Source organism: Calypte anna, chromosome 18 (assembly GCF_003957555.1).
Source record: "Calypte anna isolate BGI_N300 chromosome 18, bCalAnn1_v1.p, whole genome shotgun sequence".
Lineage (NCBI taxonomy): Eukaryota > Metazoa > Chordata > Aves > Apodiformes > Trochilidae > Calypte > Calypte anna.
The window spans coordinates 2,847,045-2,870,030 of NC_044263.1; the positions used below are offsets into that span (position 1 = coordinate 2,847,045).

Here is a 22,986-nt window from a genome sequence, read left to right on the forward strand (position 1 = left end):
AACTGTAACTTTGTGAGCTGGGTGGCTGTGAGCTATTTGATGGTCACGTTTAATTTGTACTTATCTGCAGAGGAAGGGATGTACTGCAAAAAACCCAAGGTCCACTATGTTTCAGCAGAAGAGATCCCAATCCTACTAATATATTTTCCTTTGGACCCAAAGTACTATTCAAATCCTAGGCTTTTCTTCAGGCCCAAGTTGATAAAAACAGTAATTTGTTTAAAAAGACAAATTTTTGTTTAAAAAGACAGCAATTTGTTTAAAAATCTAATCTAAGGATTAGATCAAAACTTCTCTTGGAATGAAAAAGTCTTTGAATTCAAGTCAGCAGAAGGCACTGACTCAAAAATGACTGCAATTCACACTGGAAGTGCTATGAGTGCCATGTGCCAAGTAGCTATGATCACAGTTATTTTACATTATAAATTTGCCACATTTGGAAATGAGATGATGAGTAAAGACATCCTGCAATGAAATGGGCACCCAACACCCCCTCTTGCTTACACACTGAATGAGTTGAACATCTAAGCACTGAAATTGAAGTTTAATTGGAAACCTACTGATGTTTAAAGTCAACACTATTTGCAAAGTGCTTTAAGATGAAGTTTTGATGAGAAATACATGTTTTTAAGTTTCTGATGTAAAAACTATTCATGTTGACAATATATACAGAGCACGTTCAAATCACAGGGATGAAATAAAGACACGTTGGGCAAAAGTATGAAACAAGATATGAACACTGACAACAGGTCAGGATAAATTCAATTAAGCTCCTTATACTTTCTCTAACAGCAGATGCCAGCAAAAGAAGCAGAAATAAACTGGCACTTTTTGGGTAATGTTCTCCCAGCCTTCATTTGGCAAGAGGTACAAATCAGAAGTGGTCTCTCTGTCCTTAAATATCCATAATTAAAATCTTCCTTGAATTTGTCCAATTAATTTTCCAACCCCCATGGAATTCATGGGATTCCAAAATTTACTATTTTGGGGATTTCAGCATTGAAATATTTAGTTTCTGTATGGAAATGTGCACAGGAGGGTGCATTGTGGGGAAGGATTACCTGTTTTTCATAGATCCGCTCAAAGTGAAGTTTGTCCTGCTGAAGTTTGTAGTCTTGATCCTGCAAAGGAAGAGGTTTATATTCTACATAAATAAATGACCCTTTTCCATTATTTAAAAGCAATCATTAAATACACTCACTTGCAATTACATTAAAAATTTAAAATCCACTTCATACCATCATGAGAAAAGTTCTTTGACATACAAAAAAAACCTCAACCAAAATATCCACACAGGACAAAACTTTCTCAGAAGTTCTGATTTATGTTTTCTGAAGAGAAACAGCAACTTGCTTTCTAGAGCTATTAAAATCCCATTTTGTACTTTGGCAACTGTGAAATAAAGGCATAGGAGAAAAAGTAGAAGGCAAAACTCAGACAAGATTGATCCATGATACAGATGTGGAACTCATTACCCTGAGATAGAAGGATTAATTTAATTGCCTCTAGGAAGCCAGAACATTGACCCAACCTGTTCCATAGCAACAAAAATAAAAACAATTTTGAAGCTTACTGAAAAAACATTTACAGTTCAAGGAAAAAAAAAATACTCCTAATTTTTTGACCTGGTTCTCTATAGTGCACTGCTGAATACTGTTTTTAACATGTGAATATTACAACAGTCAGAAAGTTAAAAAATTAAATTAAAAAATTAAATCAAGGTGACACTTTACATATTTCTATGAATAAAATACAAAGATAAATATTCTACAGAAGTGCATTTCAGTAGAGATAACTAAATATCCAAATCCCTGGAAAAAGTAAAAAAGGGGCTGGTCATTTCTGAGTAAGAAATTCAGGGCTCACCCTCAGCTGTTGTTGTCTTTGATCTTCTAAATCTTGTAACTGTTGTTTTAATAGAGACACATTCTGCTGTAATTCTTCAATCGTGTCAGATGCCTGCAGGGATTTAACAGAAAAAGGAATTTTTTTGGTTGCATTTCTCATTAGTTCTACAGAACATCTTTTGCATTTTTAAATTTATTTCTCCGAGGTGCCTACAAGTCAGAAAAATTATCAACTTGGGGAAAAACTGCATGAGTTTACAACTCCAGATACATCACTTCTGTTCATCTGGTGAACTTGGAAATTTAAGGAAAACCACAAAAAATGACTAATAATAAAAATCCTTGGCAACAACAAGTGAAAAAAAAATATCCTGTAAATAAAACAGAAAAAGTATCAAAGTAATTCCAGGAAATAATTGCCAAAGGACCCCATTTGTCCTATTGCTTGACAGCATTTCAAACATGAGGTTTTTCTACAATTCTTTAACTTGAATATATTAAATATATACTGTATATCTATGCAAATCTATATATCCATCTCTCTCTCCATATATATATACTGTATATCTGTATATTAGGAGGTATCACCTGATGTTTTTACAGAGATAAACCAGAATTATTATATTTTGGGTGGAATGTATGTGTGCAGAATTTATAAACTTCTTAAGCACACAAATGTTTCCCACACTGTTTCATAGTAAAGAGGCCTGCAAGAAGTTTGTTTCTGAAAAAAATATGATCCCTCATTGAAAAGGCTTTATGAAAACTACGTTTTTATGAGTGGTGAGGTTCTCTGGTATTTTTACAGATGTATAGAGAAAATCTGCATACTAATTGTACCTTATCTGAATCAGCTCTGGAAATACCACCAGTATGCACAGATTTGCACCAGCACTACCAGTCAACTTCATAGAATCATAGAATTGGCTGGGTTGGAAGGGACCTCAGAGATCAACTCCAACCCTTGATCCACTCCCGCTGCAGTTCCCAGCCCATGGCACTGAGTGCCACATCCAGGCTCTTTGGAAATATCTCTAGACACGGAGAATCCACTACTTCCCTGGGCAGCCCATTCCAATGCCTGATCACCCTCTCCAGAAAGAAATTCTTTCTCATCTCCAACCTAAACCTCCCCTGGCACAACTTGAGACCCTGCCCTCTTGTCTTGCTGAGAGTTGCCTGGGAAAAGAGCCCAACCCCCCCCCTGGCTCCAACCTCCTTTCAGGGAGTTGGAGAGAGTGATGAGGTCTCCCCTGAGCCTCCTCTTCTCCAGCCTCAACACCCCCAGCTCCCTCAGCCCTTCCTCATAGGATCTGTGCTCGAGTCCCTTCACCAGCCCAGTTGCCTCCTTTGGACCTGCTCCAGCACCTCAATCTCCTTCCTGAGCTGGGGGGCCCAGAACTGGACACAGGACTCAAGCTGTGGCCTCACCAGAGCTGAGCACAGGGGCAGAATCCCTTCCCTGGACCTGCTGGCCACGCTATTCCTGACACAGCCCAGGATGCCATTGGCCTTCTTGGCCACCTGGGCACACTGCTGGCTCATGTTCAGCTTCCTGGCAATCCAAACTCCCAGGTCCCTTTCTGCCACTCTGTGCCCAGCCTGGAGCTCCCCATGGGGTTGTTGTGGCCAAAGTGCAGGACCCGGCACTTGGAATGTTGAACCTCATCCCGTTGGGATCAGCCCAACTCTCCAGTCTGTCCAGGTCCCTCTGCAGAGCCCTCCTGCCTTCCAGCTGATCCACACTCCCCCCCAGCTTAGTGTCATCTGCGAATTTGCTGATGATGGACTCAATCCCCTCATCTAAATCATCAATGAAGATACTGAACAGAACTGGGCCCAACACTGATCCCTGGGGGACACCACTAGTGACCGGCCGCCATTTTGATGCAGCCCCGTTCAGCACCACTCTCTGGGCCCGGCCCTCCAGCCAGTTCCTGACCCAGCACAGGGTGCTCCTGTCCAAGCTGTGGGCTGCTGGGAGTGAAAAAATTAAATCACAATTTTTTAAAACTTATGAACATGAATAACCTTGAGAACTGAACCATTCCTTGGATTTATTCACAGCCATTACATTTATGTTGGAGACCACTTAAAAATCAATAACATTTCAATGCCTACTATAGCTGGGAGCATACCTTAGCTGCAGAGAGAGCATGTTCCTGCTTTATAAAATTTATATCAGTGTCACATTTACTTTGTAGCTGCTGCATGTTCTCCTCATACTGCTGTATAATATGGTCCTTGTCTTTCTGAAGTGAGCTGTACCTACAAGCAGTAAGCAAAGAGAATATGGAAATTGTTTTCAGATTTTGGCACCTTACCTGCTGACTATCAAGCCTACAGAATATGCAAGTCTGCCTCATTGTAACAGAATAAATGCTTATAAGTAATGGAAAGATTAAATACTCTTTAGGATGGCTGGTTGGGTCCTTTCCAAAATGAGTTTGACAAGAATGAATAAATTGTGATGGGAATTATTAAATCTTTGTGACGTGAATTAATAAATCTTTGTGACAATTTTCTTATGCCAATGATCATTCCCTAAATTTTTCAAATAAAAATAATCATGTTTCTTTGCAGAAATTCCGTATTTTTCAATGTTAAAACCAGCAAGCACTCTCTCCTTACCTTGCTTTCACTGCTTGGAGTTCTGAGTACAGAGTCTGGTAACGTTGTTCTGCATCACTCCTCTCTTGAGATAATTTTTGTCGCTGTAAATTACTGTTTTCCACCTCCACAGTCAACTGCTGGACACGAGCCTCCAGTTTTCTCACTGTCTGGTTCTAAAAAAAGAGGTCAGTGTTGAGAAAACAGCAGAATACAGGAGGGTAAACCCCTGTTGTTCTTCAGTAGCCTAAAGCAACAAGGTTCTTTGGTGGTCCAGAAACACAAGAGTTAGAACAGCAAAGCTATCATCAATCATAACACTAAATCCTATCTTGTGTATAGAAAAAATAAATAAATCTTCAAAATATGGATGTCTATTCCCCTCCCCAAAGCAACATGTCTTCTCCCCCAAGCCAAACACATGTGCAACTGATTTCTAAACTTTTAAGATCTTTTAAAAGGAGAGAGATGAAATATTTCTGGGGAGATCTGTAACTGATAACACACACAAAGAATTTTTAGACCTTCCATTACTCAAAAAGTGTGTTCCCACTAGCAGTATGCACAACCTGCACATGGGAAAGAGTATTTGAGGAAACATTTATACACATAGAGATTTTAGTGATCATTGTGTCAATCAACAGCTATAAAAGTCAGCTAGGATATATATTCAACCATGTAAGTATCCAGTGCAATCAGCTTTTTCTTGCTAAAATAGTCTTCTGAGTACTTTTATGACTATCATATACTTACAGATACAAGTATTTATATATATATATATATAAAATTTCTAAATTAAAACAAGGAGCAAGCACCTAGCTTGCTAAAGAACTACAGATCTTAAGCAACTGCCTTTTATCTGCCCATTTTAGCTAAATAACATCCAAGGATGTAAACTGATACAGCAGTAGCTGCTTTGGATTTGTTGGATATAAGAGGAATATTATAATACAAATGTTCTCTAGTTGTGTTCCAAACCAATAAACAAGTGTTAACTAAATTATTATCCAACCACCTTGTACGGTAAGGGTATCATCTCCATTTTATTTCTGGGACAAGGAGGCACCCAGAGAAGAAAAGTTTGCTCAGACACAATTCCTATCAGGACTGAGAGCTCATTGCTGAAGTCTCTGCAGTTACACCTTCCCCTAACCCACTTCTCTGGAGTATTTATTTAATTACAGGAATTTAATTCATTCCTTTCCATTACCAACATCTATCAAAAGCTGTATCTCTTTCCCAGAACTTCTCCAAATAGAAAGAATTTTAAAATATAGCAGAATAAAAGCAGGCAGGTAGCATAAGACTGTTGTACTCCTTCCTGTTCTTCCCTAAATGATGCTAATATGCACAGAAATAAAAGAATTCCTCAGAGGCTGGAGCCAAAAACTAAGGCACAGCTGTCCTTTCAGGATGTATCATAGTTATTTTTATATTAAGGTCCAAAAATATATATAAATATATATAAATAAAGGTCCAAAAATGAGGGCAGAGGAACAGTATTTTCACCCTCTGTTAAAGTAAAATAAAAACCTCAAATATCTGCCATCTCCAGTCAGTGCCCTACCTGTCACAGAATTATTAAATGAGTAATTTAATAGTAATGCAAGTAACCTGGAGTAATGCAAGGACCTGACACCCCCAGAATGGTCACCTCAACTTTGGCAAGTGGCTTCAAATATTTCATGACCACAGCACAGCAAAACTTTTCCATCAGTCCTAAGCCAGCAGCCCAGCACAGGGGGTTGGGGTTTTAGGCTTTGGGTTTTTTTTTTTAAAAAGATCAACAAGAGACACCCAAAGTTTCCATACTGCCAAGTATCAGAATTCCTCCCCCCACCTCTCAGAAGTGAATTCAGGTACAAAAAACCCAACCCATCAGTTGCACGACATGAGTTCACTGCTCAGCCCATTTCACTTCCTAGAAGCAAAGGCATTCTGGACAACATGGAACTCTGAAATACCAACAAAAAAACCCCACAAAAATCAGGGGAAAGAAAGAAAAGAAAGAAAAGAAAGAAAAGAAAGAAAAGAAAGAAAAGAAAGAAAAGAAAGAAAATTAAGAAAAGAAAGAAAAGAAAGGAAAGAAAGGAAAGAAAGGAAAGAAAGAAAGAAAAGAAAGAAAAGAAGGAAGAGAAAGAAAAGAAAGAAAAGAAAGAAAAGAAAGAAAAGAAAGAAAAGAAAGAAAAGAAAGAAAAGAAAGAAAAGAAAGGAAAGAAAGGAAAGAAAGGAAGAAAGGAAAGAAAGGAAAGAAAGGAAAGAAAGGAAAGAAAGAAAAGAAAGAAAAAAGAAAGAAAGAAAAGAAAGAAAGAAGGAAAGAAGAAAAAAGAAAAGAAAGAAAAGAAAGAAAAGAAAGAAAGAAAAGAAAGAAAAGAAGAAAAGAAAGAAAAAGAAAGAAAAGAAAGAAAGAAAGAAAGAAAAGAAAGAAAGAAAGAAAAGAAAGAAACTAAGAAAAGAAAGAAAAGAAAGAAAGAGAGAGAGAGAGAGAGAGAGAGAGAGAAAAAAAGAAACCTAATTTCCAGTGACAGTCTTCTCTTTCATCTTAAGCCCTGCCTTGAACTCTGCCGTGTTTAATTATTAAATCAGAAGCTGCTCAGCAAGATCTGTCTGGTTTTGATGGTTCTTAAATTCAATCTTGCTGACAGACTGTGTCCATTTTTCTCTGTATTTACTGTTGCCTATGACATGATCTGAATGCTAATTTTTAAATTCAACAGTCATTAATAAAGGCATAAATTTTCTTTGGCTTTTCACTCATTCAATTTTCTTCCTAGTGATAAAAAGTACAGGATGATTTCTTCAGGATACTTGTTAAATTTTTGCTTTTTACATCATTTCTACAGCATGCACAAAATCCAAATTACACCTGCTTATGTGTTTCTAATCATTCTAGGAAGGAAATGCAATGGATTAAAATAATACAATAATTATTTTTTTAATTCTTTTTAGTCAATCTTTAACAGTAACATTTTATGATAGAGGTTGGTAAGCAAGAAGTCACATTTAGCTATGAAAATAAATGCTTTGTATAAATCCTTTTTGATAATTTACAAACCTAAAGTGACAAAAGTTCTGCCAACTTCATCAAAAACAGTGAGGAAGGCTAGAAATGGTCCTTTAACATAAATCTATCTGGGTAATGCTCACTGGAGGGCTGGACTTTGAGGAATTTAATCCAGGGGGAAAAATCCTTGGCTGGACTGACTGCCCAGGACAGAACAACTGCATTGCTCTCTTGAAAGTACTTCTTCTCTCAGCAGTATATATGGAGACTTTTACCCAAACGTAAGAAATTTGCATCCTGCAAGCCACTTCCTGTCATAGAATCATAGAATTGGCTGGGTTGGAAGGGACCTCACAGATCATCGAGTCCAACCCTTTTACCACCGTTGCGGTTGCTAGACCATGGCACTGAGTGCCACATCCAGTCTCTTTTTAAATATCTCCAGACACGGAGAATCCACTACTTCAGTGGGCAGCCCATTCCAATGCCTGATCACCCTCTCCGTGAAGAAATTCTTTCTAATATCTAACCTAAACCTCCCCTGGCACAACTTAAGACTGTGTCCTCTTGTCTTGTTGAAGGTCGTCTGTGAAAAGAGTCCAGTTCCCACCTCGCTACAGCCTCCTTTCAGGTAGTTGTAGACAGCAATGAGGTCTCCCCTGAGCCTCCTCTTCTCCAGGCTGAACAGCCCCAGCTCTCTCAGCCTCTCCTCATAGGGCCTGTGCTCGAGTCCCTTCACCAGCCTGGTTGCCCTCCTTTGGACCTGTTCCAGGACCTCTACATCCTTCTTAAACTGAGGGGCCCAGAACTGGACACAGTACTCGAGGTGTGGCCTCACCAGGGCTGAGTACAGGGGCAGAATCCCTTCCCTGGACCTGCTGGCCACGCTGTTCCTGAGCCAGCCCAGGATGCCATTGGCCTTCTTGGCCACCTGGGCACACTGCTGGCTCATGTTCAGCTTCCTGTCAATCCAGACTCCCAGGTCCCTTTCTGCCTGGCTGCTCTCCAACCACTCTGTGCCCAGTCTGGAGCTGTCCTGATCTGTTTTCCAAAAACTTACAGTGGAATTTAGCTGTTCCAAATAATCTTCCTCCATTTTGCTCAGGCGAGCATTGGTGTCCTCCAGCAGCTCCTGCATATTTTCTGTGTGCTTCTTCTGAAGAGTAAAATTCTTCTTCTCCATCTCAGCCACAGTATTGTGAAGCTGCACCACAAAAAATATTACACAAATATATATAAAAAATATATATATGTATTTCAGATTTCTCTCTTACAAGAATTAAAAGCAGCATCACTTCCAGGTGCAAAAAAATTAAATTAAAGGGCATGTTCCACCTAGGAAGGGAGGGGGGTTTGCCCTTCATGTGACCCTCTCTCTCCTGAGGGGTCAGGGGACAAATACTGACAATAATCTTGCACTAAACCTGTTTGTCTCTCTCCTTTGCTGCTGTCTTCAGTCTACCAAGAAATAACAACACACTGAAGAATCCATGACCCAATGCAAACATCCAAGTTCAAAGGAAACACCGTGGCAGCAGGTAGCAGCAGGTTGACCAGGATTAAAATTCCATGACAGGTCAAGCAGAAATCAACACTTCCCTAAGACATCCCAAAACTTGCCAAGAGGGCCAGGTGAACCCCAGGACAGAGGGATGGGTGAGGGTGCAGGGCTGGCTGGATGGGGGGTGTAAAAGCATCAGCAGAAAGAGTCTTGAAGAACTCCAGGAAAAAATAAAATCACTGCATGAGAGCCTCACTAAAATAACATATTCCTTGAGTTTATTAAATGACAAAACTATGATCCTAGATAGACAGGAAGGTGTTAGTGATTACCCTTTTCTCCCACTCGTTGTTCAAGGAATCATTGCTTTGCTCACACATCTTCTTCAGCTCCTCAATCTGCTTCTCTTTTGCTTCTCTGACAATTTGCAGCTCCCGAACAACAGTCTGAACTGTCAGAAATGGGAGAGTCAGAAACCATTCCAGAGACACCTTTGCCATTTTTTCAGTCTTCACAACAGATGCAATCAGTTTTCCAATTGCCCAAGCTTTCTGATGGGTTTTTTTGGCTCTTAAATATACTTAATGCATCTCACTAAAGTATTACAAGGTCTTTTCTTCTCTATTTTATTTGCAAAATATTTCCTAGTGAGTGAAGCAGTAAAAATACAGCAACAAAATTCTGTTACCTAAAGAAAACAGGCAATGTATTTTTTTTTAACCTGATTCCATTTGCATCCTTAGGAGAAAAGGTTCTTTGAAAGGCTGAATGCCCAAGATATATAAGAAAATGAAGTTCCCAAACTTAAATTGAAAGAATTCACAGTCTGACAAATTTTGTGGAGAACTAAGCAGGTAAATATTCAATGTTCAAAGATGACTGATGATTTTCAAAGTTTTTTTTTTTATATATAGTATGATAACTTTTTATTTTTTAATTTTTTTATACAAAGCTTACCAAACTTGTGTATTATTTCATATTGTGGTTTAGTTAATAGTGTAAATAGAGCCCAAGGAATTCTAAAATAAACTAACATTCAAAAACTGCTGACAAGCCACTTGGGCCAAGTTTTGTACTTATGCCAATACTTAAGACTCCTCATGTTTGAAACCTCTTGCCACAATAGTCCTAAACAAACAAGACCCTGTGGTTTGATAGAAATGTACTGAATGTATAACTAAATTAACCTTGGGGGAGAGATTCCATAAAGTATGAAATAAGTGGTCAAAATACCTCGGTAGCATCAAAGATACTTTAGTATTTTTTGGTGATGCTCAAAACAAGGAAATATTAAATCTAACAAGATCCCATGGAAAAGTTGGTTTGGAAACTGGATAGCAAGGACAAGCAAAAAAGCCTCTAAAAATCTGATGGAAAAACACAGGTCAAGACCTGCAAAAGAAAAGGACATCTGCACCTAAAGGAACACGGAAAGCTCAGCCACAGGAAGGATGAAGAACAACACAACCACACAGGTAAAGAAAAACAATATGAAAATCACCTTTTTTCTGCAGTTTTCTTATTGTCTCCTCGGATTCATTTTGTTTGGTTTTGTAGACAGACTTCAGTACCTCTATTTCATCATTTTTTCTATCTAAAATCTGTAGGGATAATTCACAAGACTTTAATAAAGTTTGTCAAAGAAGCTGCCTGCATGAAGTGCTTGGGTTGTGCCATCCTAAGTGATTAAATCCAAGTAATTTTCACAGCTAAGATTGCCAAGTCATAAGCAAACAAAGAATTGATTTAGATAAATGTATGAAGTAGATTAAAAAAGAATTTTGTGGTTTAGGGGCAGGTTTTTTGCTTGCTTTTAAACACTGAGCAAATCCAATTTGCTTCTGTGGAGTTTGGAAGTTTCCAGGTATTTCTACTGCAAATAAAAATTGCTTCCTTTTTCATACTTATGTTCCAAAATACTATTTAAAAATATCTAAAATTCTCAGAAGGTTTAAGAAATAATTGCTGAACTTCATTACAGTCTTTTGTGCTTCAATAATTGCAATTCTTTCAGGTATTCTCATAAACAACGTGTTGGGATAGAGCAAGTACCTGAGGTGTCACTACATTCCCATTTCTCTACGTGCTGATTTGGGGGGGAAATGCTGGAATATTTGCATTTAAACTCCATGTTTGAGAAACATTCAAGCCACAGAAATTTTATAACAGTGCCCCAAATCTCTCATCAAACAGGAGCTTTCATCTTAAAACAATCCTACTCCATCTGCATCAAATGCTTTGTGTCTTTAAAGATGACTACGACACGATTTCACCTTTTCCCAAAAATCCAACATCATGAAACAACTTTGAAGTTTTTTTTTGAAGAAGAAGACAGCATTCTAACACCAGTTAGAAAAGGATGACAAACTCCAAAGGGATGAGAAAGCATTCCAACTATTTCTTATTCTCACAAAGCTGCTTCCTTGAGGCCGTCGGCGTCGGATTTGAGAACAGATGAGCCAAATATGCACCTGACCAAATATTCACATCCTTCCAGGAGGCTTTGATGTGTCGTGGTGTTGTGGCAACTGATTTCCTCCAAGGCTGTGACTCAGTCCCCCAGAACCAAACCCGAGGTGCTCAGTAAGGCTGAACCTCCAGCAGGAGCAGTCAGCACCACCCCGACTCCCTCCAGGCTCCTGGGGCTTCAGAAGGCAGGATTTGACCCCAGATGTTTCAAACATGGCCTTAAAAGTATTCTTTGATAGTCTTTTTTTTTTTGTAATCTGCTCCAAAGTGTTGCTATGTAAGGAAGTAAAGCCAAATCCAACTTAAAGCAAGGATATCTGATGTCATTGGCTTGCTGGGCAGAATGAAAAGGCAATAACATGAATAATGAGCTGTTTATTGACCAGCTAGGCTTTAAGATAGTGTCAAAAGAGAGACATGGGAACAAGCCCCACTGCTACATTGGTGGGAACATAGGTGATAGACCTGTGGATTTTCCTACTCTTATTTTTTTTGCACTTTGTCCATCAAAATTTAAGTTGTTTTGGTTTTTTTTCCACATTTTTCTGTAATACGAGTGCTTTCTCTCTAAAGCAAAAATAATGAGTTGGTGATTTCATCAGCATATGAACCCTGGTAAAATAGATTTTCTTATCCAAACAACCAGCTTCTATTTTCATCTGCTTTTTGCCAGCATTTTCCCTTCCTAGGTTTATGTTATCTCAGAGTATTCTGCATTCCTTTCAACTTCTGCAAACTGTTACCTACAAACTTACTTTAAAGGAAGATGAATTACAATTGTGAAAAAGTACAATTCCAAATTATTTATTATAATCACTCTATTATTTAGTTTTATATACAGTCTTTGAAAAAAATAAAAATACCTCTTACCTTTTGAACTTCAACATCATGCTTCTTCTGTAATGTAAGTTTTTCTTCATGAAATCTACCTTCTGATATTTTCATTTTCATCTCCAGCTTTAAAAGCAAAATAGAACAGACATACAACTTCATTTTTAAAAATTACACTAATGACCTTTCAGGCTTTTATATTATTCACTTATATTTTAAGAAGGCAATGGGAAGTGACTAACAAATAACTCCTATGGAAAAAAAAAATAATCTATATCCAATCTCTCGATGTTTTCATATTTCTTTTAGTAAACTATTACAAAAGATCTCAACCTAAATATTTTTTTAGGAAATGTTTTTGTAATATGTTTTGTTGGAAAAAACCCCAAACTGCTACTGTCCAGAAAAAACAATCTTCCTTCAGTTAAATAAACACATGCTAATAAAACTTCTAATTTTTCTGCTAATGCACCAAACATGGTAAACTTGTTTTTATTCTTTAGGCAGGTGTTACGTTTATACAAAGAATGTCCTTTAGCCCAGATGCATGTTTATTTTTGTTTGTCTTCCCTTATTCATAGATTTCACATTACAAACACATTTCCTTTAAAGGTTACGTATAAAGGGATTAAGGATATTCTTGCCAAATTTGATTCTTAAAATACATTTCCTGCTGCTGCTGTGTTTGTTCAAAGCAAAGGACTTGAACCCCTCTGACACAAGAAGACATTTCCCACTTTTTGCTCAGTTTTTGTTTTCACCTTCACAGGATTTTTAAATCTTTTGCATAATTTCACCCCGCCACTGAAGATGCCTCCAGGACTCTGCAAATCTGACAGGTATTTTATGCTTCTCAGAGTTTTCTAAAAACCAGAAGTGACACCTCAAGGGCAGAGTCAAACTATTTCACTTCTGCATTTCATCATTTCTGCTCTTCAGAAAGCAAAGGAGACAGAAAAGCTTCCCCAGAGTGATGGATCCCAAGGACTCCAACGGGATGAGGTTCAACACGGCCAAGTGCCGGGCCCTGCACTTTGGCCACAACAACCCCATGGGGAGCTCCAGGCTGGGCACAGAGTGGCAGAAAGGGACCTGGGAGTCTGGATTGCCAGGAAGCTGAACAGGAGCCAGCAGTGTGCCCAGGTGGCCAAGAAGGCCAATGGCATCCTGGGCTGGCTCAGGAACAGCGTGGCCAGCAGGTCCAGGGAAGGGATTCTGCCCCTGTGCTCAGCTCTGGGGAGGCCACAGCTTGAGTCCTGTGTCCAGTTCTGGGCCCCTCAGCTCAGGAAGGAGATTGAGGTCCTGGAGCAGGTCCAAAGGAGACAACTGGGCTGGTGAAGGGACTCGAGCACAGTTCCTTTGAGGAGAGGCTGAGGGAGCTGGGGGTGTTGAGGCTGGAGAAGAGGAGGCTCAGGGGAGACCTCATCACTCTCTCCAACTCCCTGAAAGGAGGTTGGAGCCAGGGGGGGTTGGGCTCTTTTCCCAGGCAACTCTCAGCAAGACAAGAGGGCAGGGTCTCAAGTTGTGCCAGGGGAGGTTTAGGTTGGAGATGAGAAAGAATTTCTTTCTGGAGAGGGTGATCAGGCATTGGAATGGGCTGCCCAGGGAAGTAGTGGATTCTCCGTGTCTGGAGATCTTTCCAAAGAGCCTGGATGTGGCACTGAGTGCCATGGGCTGGGAACCACGGGGGGAGTGGATCAAGGGTTGGACTTGATGATCTCTGAGGTCCCTTCCAACCCAGTCGATTCTATGACTCCCCTTTCACTTTAGAAAGAGCAGAGCAAAAATACTGGAGTGTAAGTACCAACATCTCACCAGGACACAGCTTGAAGTGGTCTGTTGTCAACAGAAAAAAAATTTCTATTTGCCTTTTGGATGTTCCAAGAGCCCCTGGTGCTGAGATGCACCCAGCCAGCAGCTGGAGTCCCCTCACCATCCAGCAACTTTCAGCTCTCAGATTTTTGTTTAGATCAACTAAGAACCTAACTTCTAATAATCTCAGCTGACAAACTCTGAAGGAACCAAGAATTATTCATTCTGCCTTTAGTTTTATGCCTTTGACTTATCAGAAGTTGGAATTTAAGCATGCAGCTTTATCTAACATACAAACAATAAACACTCTGCAAATTAGTTTCTTTTATATTATTATTTTGTGTGATGTTTGTTTATTGGGACTTGAAAACATGACTACATCATGACTTGAACATGTGAGCTATAAAAATCCAAGATCTCCCAAGATCTCCCTGCAGAAGTTGCTAAAACAATTGAGTCATATAAATCCATTTTTCAAAATGATCTCATTAAGGCAGGGCTTGAAGCAAAGAAGCTCATCACAACTGGGAGGGAACCTTCTCCCCACCCATTTCAAAGTTTAAACACATTATTAAATTCTGGGTTTGATAAAAGAATATCTTTCTAATTAAAACCAGACCAAACCAACTCAGTATCTGTAGTTCCAAATGTCAAACCTCATTTGCTGAATTCTCTCCATTTCCTGTGCAACAGCACTGGGAAACTTTATGTTCAACTTCTTTATGAACACCCTTTGCACTTCAGTGTTTCACTTTATTTCTTAAACACATTTTGAGAGAGAAAATCACCTACAAGAGTATTGAAGACCTTTGGAAGTCATAGAGAAAACATATAAAAACCACTAAGAGTCATTCACCATGTTACAAGCAATTAACTGCATTCATGCTCATCTATTTTAATAGCTTTTATTACCAGCCAAGAGGCAGCAGAGAACATGAAATTTATGGCATCTTAGCACTCAGACACAAAAAGAAGTGGAGATATTTAGCTAGAGCTGAGAAGTTGGCAGCTATGTATGAAATGCAGCCCTTGCTGTTGCCTGAACATCATTCCTTTGGATTTCTGTCATTGTTTACTCTCCTTAAAAAGAGTCTGAGGCAATTAAACCCTAAGGCCATGTAAACATTACTGATGTCAAACATCTGTTCTGGTCCTGTTATTTAAAGCCATGGAGGTTGGTATCAACACAACTGCTTTTATGTGCCTAGTCACATTTTTTTTCCTAATTTAAAAAAAAAAAACCAAAACGAGCAAGTAGTTACCTGAAAAAGAGTTTCATCATTTCACTGTCCTGTCTTTTCACAGCACTTGTTAGGTGCCATGAAAATAATAAATAATAACTGTCAAACAAACCAGGGGAGCCTAATCTGCAAGTGTCATAAATCTTGGGCAAGAAAAAGGCAGGATCTGAGTTTTTCATGACACGAGCCAAGCGTTCACCTTGTCACCACTTACAAAAATTTGTCAAAACGTTTAAATCCCTGATTTAAAAAAAGTAAATCAATAAGTAGCCCAACAAAACTCATCAGCCAGAGCTTTGAACTCCAGAGTACTCTTCACTTCTCTTCATTACAGGGGGATCACTCCCAGGCCAGAGGTGGCATCTTGAAGGTTTAACATCCATCAGAGATTTGGGGGAAGGAATAGTTGACAACAGAGCCAGATTTGTTTTCAAATCTATGAATATATGGGGGAGGGAGGAAGGAGGAGAAGGATGTAAACAAGAAATGAGAACTTCAAAGTCAGAACTAACAATGTAGAACAATGACTTGGGGATCTTCTGACAAAACTTTGCTTGTCTTGGTGTTAAAAGGAATCAGCGCACAATGCAAAGCTTTGATATTTTCATACAAGGAAAAGGGTTCTTAAGCAACAAAACCAACAAACAACTAGAACTTTCTACTGAGCTGTGTTTACTCAATCTTTGCATCCAGGGTTTAAAAAAATAAATAAATCAATAGGGTTTTTTTAAACTATACAGGCAGGCCAAGGCAGCAGGTGCTGTACGTGCAAAATATTTGAGATTGATTACATGTAAAGACATGGAGGTAAAAGTGATTTGGAATAGTGTATTTCTCATCATAACAGTAAGTTATTGTGTTATTGTTTTGCTTATATTGTACTCTCACAAGTTTTTAAGATTAGCTTTAAGATATATCAATAATTTCAACATTCAGAACCATTCAGGAGTCAGAATAACTCCCTTAATATCTAAAAGAAAAATCACTTGAGTGGAAAAAAAAGGAAAGAAATTCATACTTTGTAACTATTAAGACAAATTTCTACAGTAAATATAGAATTTCTTCATACTGGAACTGGGTGTCCAATTTAAACCTGAACTGCTGAAAAACTTGTGCCAAGTTTACAGCATGTGGAAGAAACTCTGCTCACTTTGAACTTCATTGCACTTGGATGTAGTGAGCACACTTGTCACCAGATTTAGAGCTCAACATCCCATCATATGAAGGAGCAGCTTCTGCTCACTTGCTCAAACAATTCTGAGGATCAATAACTACTCTTGAAGTCTTTTTAAATGAAAAGAGAAATGAAAAGAAAGTAGGGAAACGTGGAAGATGCCTACAGAAATACAACTCATCTTTCACACAATGATTGTGATCCATGAGCAAAGGATCAGATATAATCCAGGTCTTAAAAGCCCAAACTGGTTTGACTTTTCTTGCAGATGCTATTTAAGGAGAGCATAGTACAGGAGAGTTTAAAGATCTTTACTCAAAATCTAAAAGGCAGGCAAGAGGAAGAATTATTTTCTGAAAGGAGGTTACAACTCTCATGCCTGTTGCTCACTTAGGTTTATTCTAAGGAGTTTTCCTGAGGGATAACAGGTGAAGGAGTCTCAAGATTTGAGCAAAACATAAAGCAGACCTGATGTGGACACCTTCTGGGTAGCAGATCACAGGGTAAAACCTGGACACCTAAGCTGTGCCAAGGCAAAGCAATGCAGGTCTATGCACAAGCATGCAGCCCTACCCAACTCCTTAAAAAGAGCAAGATAGGAGAGGATGAATCTTTTCCTGAGAAAAAAATCAAATACATGCTTGAAAAGTTTGCTTTTCTTCACAGGTTATCAGTTTAAGAGGAGTTCTGGGGACAGAACCAGTACTTGCATCTCCCTGAGGCTCTGTGAGGTTCCCATGATTAATGGGACTCTATACTATCCAGGACATAAAGGACATAAAGAACTTTTATGATATGCAAAGGGGACTCTTTGAAGTATCAAGGGTCATTGTTTCTCACTGTTTCAGATATAGACATTTCCCCAAAAATGTCCAGGGAGGGGCAGGGGAGATGGTGGTGTCTATTTTTGGCCCTTAGCTGTTTTGACTTGATTGAAATTTCCAAGGCCCTATCAGACTTTAGCAACAAATCCTATAAATTAAAGGAAGCAATAAATAATATTTTTCCAAGTGGAACACTGCATACAATAAAAGCAGGTTTTCCATCTGGGATTCCCATTAACATTGGCCTTTTTTCCCTGATGTTTGTGCTCATCCTCCAAGCCTAACATAGAAATTTTCCAAAAAATAAAATATTCAACTACATTTTGAAAGAGCAGATCCCTCAACCACTCCTGATTTTGTGTTGAATATCATCACTATTTGCATACACTGCAATGCCTAAGGTGAAACCAATGTCCTGTAAAATCTCTGTAGCAAAGAGTTTACAGTCTGGACAAGCAGAGAGACTGAAGGAAAAGCAGTATGAACCAAGTAAGAGAGAAATTAGAATGTAAAAAAACCATGTATAAACATGGCATTTTGCCCAGATTCAAAGGTTCCTCCACAAGAGCCAATGTTTATGATCTGGACTATATTATTTGACCTAACAACCATTTATCCTTCTCTCCACATATCTAACCTTCTTTCTATCTTCACTCTTTAAAACCACTCCAGCTGCTATTTCCAGTTGATATTTTTTTACAGGGTCCTCTTTGAAGAGAAACTAGATATTCACTGAAATAAAAATTGGTATCATCTCACCCCATTTTTAACTAAAAATGAAAGTCTTTGTCCTAAACCAAATCATAACAGCTTTCCCCTGTCTGAATTTTTTAATGACACTGAACATTAATACACATTTGCTGTATACTGAAAAATAATTGAATGGAGAATTGTTCTTATTCTCATGTAAATGCCACGAGGCTCTTTCATGAAAGAACAATGTATTTTTCATAGATTTCCAAGTTGGGGGTGGTGGGAATAGAGAGGAAAGCACAAAGCTTTGTGTTCCAACTGTAATAACTTGAAATGGTATTTTTACTACAATGGATGTTTTACATAGCTAAAAAAACAACACACACATGTTAGCAGCACAGCACATTACTGAGCAGCTTTATTTGGAGTGGCAAGTGTCCCACTCTATTTGTAGTACAGACTCCAACATCAGTAAATACCAAAAAAAAAAAAAAGGTTAAAACGTGTTTAGAAAACATGAAAGCTCATGCAGGGAGGGCAATAACTGGTCAGATGCAATTGCATAAAAAACAACTCAAAAATGCAACAAGCTCTCTTCCCACTTGAACTGAACAAAGAAATAATACTGATTTCAGAGGGGGTTAGTAAAAGCTGGACATAAAATAGTAGATACTTGAAAACTTCATGGAATTCTGCCTAATGCTAATTCCTGTAAAGCAGCCCACACCACTTTTTATTTTTTCCCCCAAGTTATTACTTATTTTCAATGTGTTGGATGTCAGCAGCTACTGAACTTTTTACAGTTATTTTAGGATCTCCTAAGAGCCATTCTAATTGTACTCCTACCTTTATTTCACAAGTGCAATATGTAAAACAAGAGTGTGCAGCATCTACATTTCCCATTTCTTTTCTCCTTTAAATAACAGGATCTATAAATGTAAAAAAAGTCAAACTTTTTTTTTTTTTTGCTGTTTTGTGGTAGATATTAATCATGCAGCAACAGATTAATTCCCAGCTGCTTGGCAACCATCTGGACATTCTACTGGTTAAAACACTAGTTTGAATTGCTAACCTACCTCTTTGATCTTTCTCAATGTCTCCAGCACATATGTGCAATAATTAAAGACACAGTTCCCAAACTATTGCCAAAGAAATAAATAAATAAGTGTACATATACATCTCCAGGACCAGCCCAATTAGTATCAGGAATTATAAATCACAAGGCAGTTTTTGAAAGCATCTCTCATCCTGACACACACTTTGTGCCTCACCAGTCGAGCAATAAAATAAAGTTTGGGGTTTATTACATTGCAATTCTGAAGAGTTATCAAAGGAAGGCAAAATGGGATTTCCTCACATGGAAGACAATGGACAACTTGCAGATGTTCTTAGGAACAGGACATTAATCAGCCAGGAATCATGTTAACACAAGTCAAGATTGCTTTGTTTTTTAACCCTGAAGTATGAGATGACTCTTCAGAATGATCACGTGGTGGGAAGATTCCCTTAGTAACTGAATTCTCCACATAAATCAGACCCCACGTTCAAAATAGACATCAGGTTTGTGGGGAAAAAAAAGGAGAAAATCCAAATGAACCGGAGAATATTGGCAGTCACACTGCTTGGCAGATTTTTAATGGGAATAAAGTAGTTTCAGAGCCAAGTTGTTAAAAGCAACTGGAAAAACCACCATCAAAAAAACCCTAAAAAACAAACTTAAGATGAAAGTAATAATCACACCATATCTGCCATTTTTATATTTTCTTGCCCCTTCTTATGGTTCACACTTGCTCCAACATAGTAGTAACATGAATTCTTACATTTTGGACGTGCAGTAGAATTAAAAACCTAACAAGGTAAAGAAAAAAAGGATCAGAAGAAGAAAAAAATTGACACCTGGAGCTCCAGTTGTTGCAAGGTTCAAGTCCTGGGCCCACCTAGAGATGTCTTTGCAACCCAAAGGTTTTCAGAAAGCCCATCAAAATCCTCTCTCCTATTATTAGCAAATACCTGGGAGCTTAAAATCAGGATAAGCAGCCCTGTTAGATGCCTAAATAACTTCCTTTATGTATCCACATCCATCTATATCCATTTCAACTTGAGACATACATACACATGGAACAAACACTTTTATTTCATTATATAAAAGAACAATATTTTGTTACCATTACTGGAAGATATGAACAAAATACCTGTTTTCAATGAGGAAAAAAATATCAAACCACTGATGCAGCTCAATAAAAGCACAAGCTAATTTTATGTTGGTAAAACCTTCGTTTTATTACAAGAGTCCTTTTAGGAAACTGTCTCTATAATAGTTTTATTTATTGCCTTTAATTTGGCAAGCATTAAACATTTAATTCATGTCTTTAAATACTCTCCTATAGAACAGAGCAATTAGGAGGAAGAAATAAAACCCAAAAGGACAAAGCTCACTGATCAGCATCTCCTAACTCCCTGTTTTATCACCTTCAAGTTCCCATTTTGGGGGGTTTTGTCTCTCCTAAAACCCCACCAGCAATTTTTATTCACTCTCCCTCCTAAATCCTACAACTTTTTCTTTTTCTCCCTGCATTTTTTTCCTCTACATTCTACGTATGGTCCCTGTTGCAGGAAATCTGTACCACAGCCCTTTCACAACCCTCTTCAAGTTATAATCTCTTGCCAGAGAAGTGAGAAATAAATCTGCTGCTTTCACCACCTGCAATTCAGAACACTTTTAGCCAGGCCAAGGCTTGAGTACAACATCATCCCTGCAGCATGGTGATACTTTTGGTGAAGTAACACCACATATTTAGCTTGATGAGCTTTATAAACACAATTTGTCATGCAAAGAAATGTGAGTGCTCAGCCACAAGATTATTAGAAAGATAAAGGTTCTATATAGTGGTTTTTTTTAAAAAAACCCTATCTTAAACATGTAATTCTTGCTTACAAAAAAACCCCCAACCCACTTCCCTCTTCCTTTTTATCTTGCTTCCAGTCTTCAATCCATGAATTTCCATTTTCAGGGGAAAATGACATCTTTTTCCTATTCACTACAATCTTAAGTTATCTTGAACTACCTAGCTCATCTCTTCCTCAGTCCTAGTGGAAATTATCCTGCAGGAATAATGCAGAAAACTCACCCCCTCCCTCCAGCTGCACTGCCCTAACTAATCCAGCTGATTGTAGGAAGGAAAGTGGGTTCTGCCAGACTGCTTTATATTATATAGGAAGCTGCAAAACCACCCATGATCACTGAATGTCCAAAAATCAAACCAGAAAAGTGAGAGAAGCAGAGTGATAAAATCAACAGAAGCATTGGGTTAACCCAGACAGAGGGAGCTTGGTCACACCATCACTGCACAAAGTATCAAGCTTGTCAGTTTGCCTTAAAAAAAATAATTATTTAAGAGTTGGTGTGTACCTCAGGACAAATTTAGTCCTGGTGTTTGTGATAACCTTCAACTTCAAAGAAAATTATTTCCAATATTCTTGCTTTGGATTTGTTTTGGTTTCATTTGCTGAGTCTAGGTAAATATCTCTGCTTACAGAAATAGAAAGATTGAGAAAAAGGCTGAGAAAAACTAAGACTGACAAAACTAAAAATTAAGAAACAGAACTTTAAAGACACACTAAAACTTGTGTACAAGATGCATCAGATAAACAAGTTGAGAAAGGTCAACAAAACATAATCCTTTAATTAATTTTCAATCTGTTTCTTAGTCCTAGAAGAATTTCAAAGCAATAAATTAGCAGTGGTACTGATTCTGTTTTTCTGAAAAAAACCCAAATTGGAAGCTATTCTTCCCATTCCCTCCTCTGCTCCGTGGAGGGCAGGGTGGTAACTCCAGATGACTGGAGGTGAAGTTCAAAGGGATGCTTTTTTTTCCTATTTCTCAAGATAAAGCAGTCGTGGCATCTGTTCTGCTTTGCTGGCCTGCTGAAAACTGAGATGTTTGTTGTTTTGTTGCATCTCCCTTGTCTGAACCCATGAATTTTTGGTAATGACAGTTTCCCAAACAGTTTAATCCGTGTCAGAAGGATTTGGGGAAAAGATGAGTAAAACCCCCTGCCTGATGACACTCACATTTTCATAAATCTGTGATGTGGTTATCCCTGAGAATGGCCATGTGTTTAGCATTACAGAGCCCAAACAGGTGCAGGAATGGTTTATGAACAAAGGTCTAAAGGTTAAAAGCAAAAAAAAACCACTTATCCTATTTTATGTTCTCCTGTTCTGCTACAAAGAGGTTGGAAACAGTGAAAGGTTTACCAAAGCTCTTCTGCTCAGCACTATTTTTCCCCTAATATATTTACGTTCTAGAAATGAAAAGGCTTTATTCTTAATTGAGCTTCACAAACAAAATAAGATGAAAACACATTTAAGTTTTCTACTTAATAGCACACACATGGTGGTTGTGAAATACTGTCTATAACATTTCCAGTTTAAACCAGCCCACAGTTGAGTACCATTAGCAAAAATCCTGGATTTTTACTGTGTGGTTTAGAGGATTTTTCCACTGAGCTCAAGAAGCATTTGCTGAGTATTTTATGCAGCTACTTGGCATGAATTCCTGTTTATTTAATTTGAAAATATTATTTAAATGACAACATTGTGCTTTCAATTCATTTATTTTTTTGGGTCTATTTTCACATCTTATGAAACCTTGCCTTATCCTGAGGCACTGGTGGTCTGAACATTGGCAATACAAGAGAGCAGCCAAGATGAGACCAGAGAAAGTGAGAAGCACAAGAATTGTGCAACCTCCATATCACCTGCTTAAAAAAGCATCAAATTCAGCTGCCAGCTACATCAAAGTAGCCTTTTCACATCCATTATTCAATTTTTTTAGTTAATTAATTAACTCCAGAGAAGAGCAAGGAGGCTGTGAAGGGATCCAGCACAAGTCCTGTGAGGAAGGGCTGAGGGAGCTGGGGGTGTTGAGGCTGGAGAAGAGGAGGCTCAGGGGAGACCTCATCACTCTCTCCAACTCC

General features: G+C 38.4%; 1 protein-coding gene across 1 annotated transcript in view; it reads right to left on the minus strand.

Annotated features, from left to right (window-relative positions):
* CEP112 (centrosomal protein 112) overlaps positions 1–22,986 on the minus strand; it is a 158,778-nt gene that overhangs the window by 117,350 nt on the left and 18,442 nt on the right. The window contains exons 10-17 of the mRNA XM_030461669.1: positions 12,302–12,388; positions 10,464–10,563; positions 9,295–9,413; positions 8,522–8,665; positions 4,479–4,633; positions 3,986–4,115; positions 1,867–1,959; positions 1,062–1,121 (exon numbers count right to left, since the gene is read on the minus strand). Coding sequence (XP_030317529.1) covers positions 1,062–1,121; positions 1,867–1,959; positions 3,986–4,115; positions 4,479–4,633; positions 8,522–8,665; positions 9,295–9,413; positions 10,464–10,563; positions 12,302–12,388 — 888 coding nt within the window. The remainder of the gene's footprint in view (positions 1–1,061; positions 1,122–1,866; positions 1,960–3,985; positions 4,116–4,478; positions 4,634–8,521; positions 8,666–9,294; positions 9,414–10,463; positions 10,564–12,301; positions 12,389–22,986) is intronic.